This window comes from Otolemur garnettii, unplaced genomic scaffold, assembly GCF_000181295.1.
Source record: "Otolemur garnettii isolate 467f Iridium unplaced genomic scaffold, OtoGar3 scaffold00039, whole genome shotgun sequence".
Taxonomy (NCBI): domain Eukaryota; kingdom Metazoa; phylum Chordata; class Mammalia; order Primates; family Galagidae; genus Otolemur; species Otolemur garnettii.
Genome location: NW_003852434.1, coordinates 11,714,624 through 11,717,971, shown reverse-complemented (window position 1 = coordinate 11,717,971; position 3,348 = coordinate 11,714,624). Strand labels below are relative to the sequence as shown.

The following is a 3,348-nucleotide window of genomic DNA, read 5'->3' as shown; positions in this document are numbered from 1 at the left end:
CCAAGTAGCTGGGACCACAGGCGCCTGCCACAACGCCTGGCTATTTTTTGGTTGCAGCCATCGTTGTTGCTTGGCAGGCCCGGGTTGGACTTGAACCCGCCACTTTAGGTGTATGTGGCTGGCACCTTAGCCACTTGAGCCACAGGCACTGAGCCTTAAATTTTCATCTCTCCAAACCAGGCCCCACTGTGGCTGTCTTTTCTCTTGATTTCCAAGGTTTGTCCCTTGTATAGGTCTTTTTGGGGGAAAAAAAACACATTTAAATTTATTTATTATGCTTTTTTTCTAGCATAACAGATATATTTATTTCAGCAAAATTACAAAGTAAAAATCAAAAATATTCCACACTCACTGAGACAATTTTATAAAGAAGAAAACAGTAATCAGCATAAACACAACAAATCATAAAGCTCTGTGGATCTTTTAACAAGGGGAAACAACCAGAAGAAACAAAAATGCTTTTAAAACACAGCATCATTGCCACAACACATGAAAACATTCTCACAAAAAATTAACAATCTCCCCCTGAACATTTCATTTTTTTAGCCCTCTTTGAACATGAATTCTGAAACCTTGATGTTCTGCTGAAGTTTACAGACCAGCCCATCTCTTGCTCCATGAGCCTACAATAGTCAAGCTCTTCATGAGCAATTAAAAGAAGCACTTCCTGTTACATATACAGTACTTTAAGGCTAATATTTAATCTTAACTGGCAACAAGTTTAGTGCAAATAAAATTATATTAGCAGCTTACAAAAGTCCTGGTGGGGAGGCATGCTGTGTCTAACCTTTATTGCTTCCCCAGAGGAGGGTCATTTCTCACTTTTACCAGTTAACCTACTGGCAACTACTACTGACAATTCCATTTGTTACAGAGTGTCTCCAGGAAAGATGGTTTCAGTCTCCAGATGTGAATGAAGCACATGGTTTTACATTGGGAAAGTTCCCTTGGGGTTAATACAAAAAAGCAAGAATGACAGTCATGTCTCTGAAGTCAAGGTCAACTCAATTGCTTCTTTGATTAGGCTAATCATTTAGTCACCATGGGTGGAATTCAAAAGAAGACTTGGGGACAAAGCTGAGAAATTGCTTAAATAAAATCCTACTCTCCAGTAATAATTTTGTTTCACTGATTTGAATGCCAAAAAAAAGCTGTCTGATTTCAAACCTGGTGCTTTCCACTCTCAGCCAAGATTTAGTCTCCAATTGAACAGAAGCCAGAGAGCTACTAGCCAGAGAGGATTTGTCTGCGCTTCGCCAATTCCTCAAATTGCCTCTCTTTTTGTTGGGCATCTGTTTCCTCTCTAGCCAAGGCCTGGGATTGCTGCTTCAGAAAACAATGGGGCTTACTGTGCCCAGATCTGTGGGCCAGGGAAGGGGAAGAACCCCTCTGGGTTTTGTGCACTTGCCTCTGCCCCTTCTCTAGGTTTCAACAGTTCAAGGACTTGAGCTTTCAAAATGCTTGGATGACCCCTGAGGTCCAGGATGTGCTGCTGTAAGGTGCAGTGAGGGGAGGTAGAGACTGGGTAGCCTCTCAGTTGACCTCTCTCTGTCCCACCCCCTCCGCAGCTGTTCTGCTCCCCTGAATTCTCTCGCTGAGTAGCTCAAGGATGGCTCAAGGGTGTAATGGCTACATGATGAAGAGAGGGGCCCACCTCAGTCACTATATTCTTCTCTTTCCCTGGCACTGGAGAATTTCTCATACTGGTTGGCCAATTTCCACTTGTTGTGCTGACTTTTGAGAAGTGCAGCAAGGGAAGTCTTTCGGGTTACATTTCTAGATATTTCCCGGCTCTTGGCCCTCCTGGTGGGGGAAGAGCTTCGGATTAAGGGATAGACTGGGAAAATGGGCTTTCCCCGAGGGGCTCCCAGCAGCTGCCACACTTCCCCGGAGGTGTTACTGGTCAGATACTGCCATGGCTTTTTGCCACTGCTGTCACGGACATGCACTCGAGAAGCCAGTCTTTGCACCAGCAATTTGATGACTGCCTGGTGGCCGTGAATAGCGGCAAGGTGCAGGGGGGTGTACCCACAACTGGACCTCACATTTACGTCAAGAGCAATCCCTGCCTTCTGTGCCCCTGCGACCAAGTCCTGAAGGGCCCTGAGGTCACCATGTTTGGCTATCCAGTGCAAGGCAGTATACCCAGTCAAGAAGTCTCTGTGCAAAGCCAGCTGGGGGTCCTCCCAGAATAAAGTCCACACTTGAATCCAGGAGCCACTGGCAAGCTTCACAATCCACTCGTGTTCCCTGGCGTCTAGGGGGACCAGCGATGACTTGTGTTCCGAAGGTCTGTGGGGAACCAAGGCTGCAGGCGCCTCCCCACTGGGAGCCCGCCAGCTATGTGGCCAACTCCGCTGGGCCACAACAGCCTTAACCTCTGTGAGTTTGGGTGTCAAAGGTGCATCCGCCCTTGGACTGGGCACGGCTCCTGCCTTGGAGGGCTTCCTGGATCGCGGTGGACGCCGACTCCTTTTCAGCAAGGCCTCATCAAGGTACTCCTCATCAGAAGACGACAGTTTGGCTCTCCCGGCCAGAGAGCTCCTCCTGAGGGACCTCCTCAGCCTAGGAGCTGGCCAGGGCAACACTTCCTGGGGGTGGCCAGCAAGGCCATTCGCTGCTGTTGTGACCTGCTGCGGGTTGTGACCATCCTCTCGGTTCCTGGGGCTCTGAGGACTGTTCTCCTTCCCAGACACGGAAAGGCTCTTGGCTGGAGTCTTGGGCTTCCCCCAGTCTGGAGTTCCCAGCGCAGCCTGCAGCCCCTCCTCGGAGCCCCCAGGGGACTCCCTGGGCCCGCTGCTGCTCTCCTCACTGCCATGGCTCTCCTGGTCCACAAAGTCCTCCAGATCTTGGAGGGACAGCTGACATCGAATGCTACGAAAGACAGTCGGTAGAGAGTTACCTGGCCGGGATTCCGCGGACTCATCCGGAACAGGAAAGAGAGAGCGAGAGGAAGGAGGAAGGTCGGGAGGCTCTAAGTCTGGCCGCGCGACGCAGAAGCCCGGCTCGGTGGGCAGCTGGAAGAAGTTGTCCGGCAGCACCGACCAGGTCCGGACGGGGCCCTGGTGCCTGGCCTCGGGCACCTGCGGTTGTCTAGCCACCCACTCCCGAGTGCGCTGTTGTTGTTGCAGGGCGGACCAGTGCAGGGGTCCGGGGGGCAACGACTCGGGCAGGTCTACGGGGGAAGTGGGGCTAGGCGGCGGGGCCAGTGGGGAACCCCAGATCTCGGCAGCCTGGACTACGGCGGGAGGCCACCGAGGTGTCGCGGGCCCAGCGGGTGAGCCTTCCTGCCGCTGCCCGGGGCCCCCGCGGTCATCCCCGGCAGACAGAGGCAGCGCCGGCTTCTCG

At 52.1% G+C, this 3,348-nt stretch overlaps 1 protein-coding gene across 1 annotated transcript in view; it reads right to left on the bottom strand.

Moving 5' to 3' along the window:
- Positions 1 to 347: 347 nt before the first annotated feature.
- The window catches only part of SOWAHB (sosondowah ankyrin repeat domain family member B), a 4,922-nt gene continuing 1,921 nt past the window's right edge, over positions 348 to 3,348 (bottom strand). Inside the window, exon 2 of the mRNA XM_023513351.1 lies at positions 348 to 3,341. Coding sequence (XP_023369119.1) covers positions 1,656 to 3,341 — 1,686 coding nt within the window. The 3' untranslated portion in view covers positions 348 to 1,655. The remainder of the gene's footprint in view (positions 3,342 to 3,348) is intronic.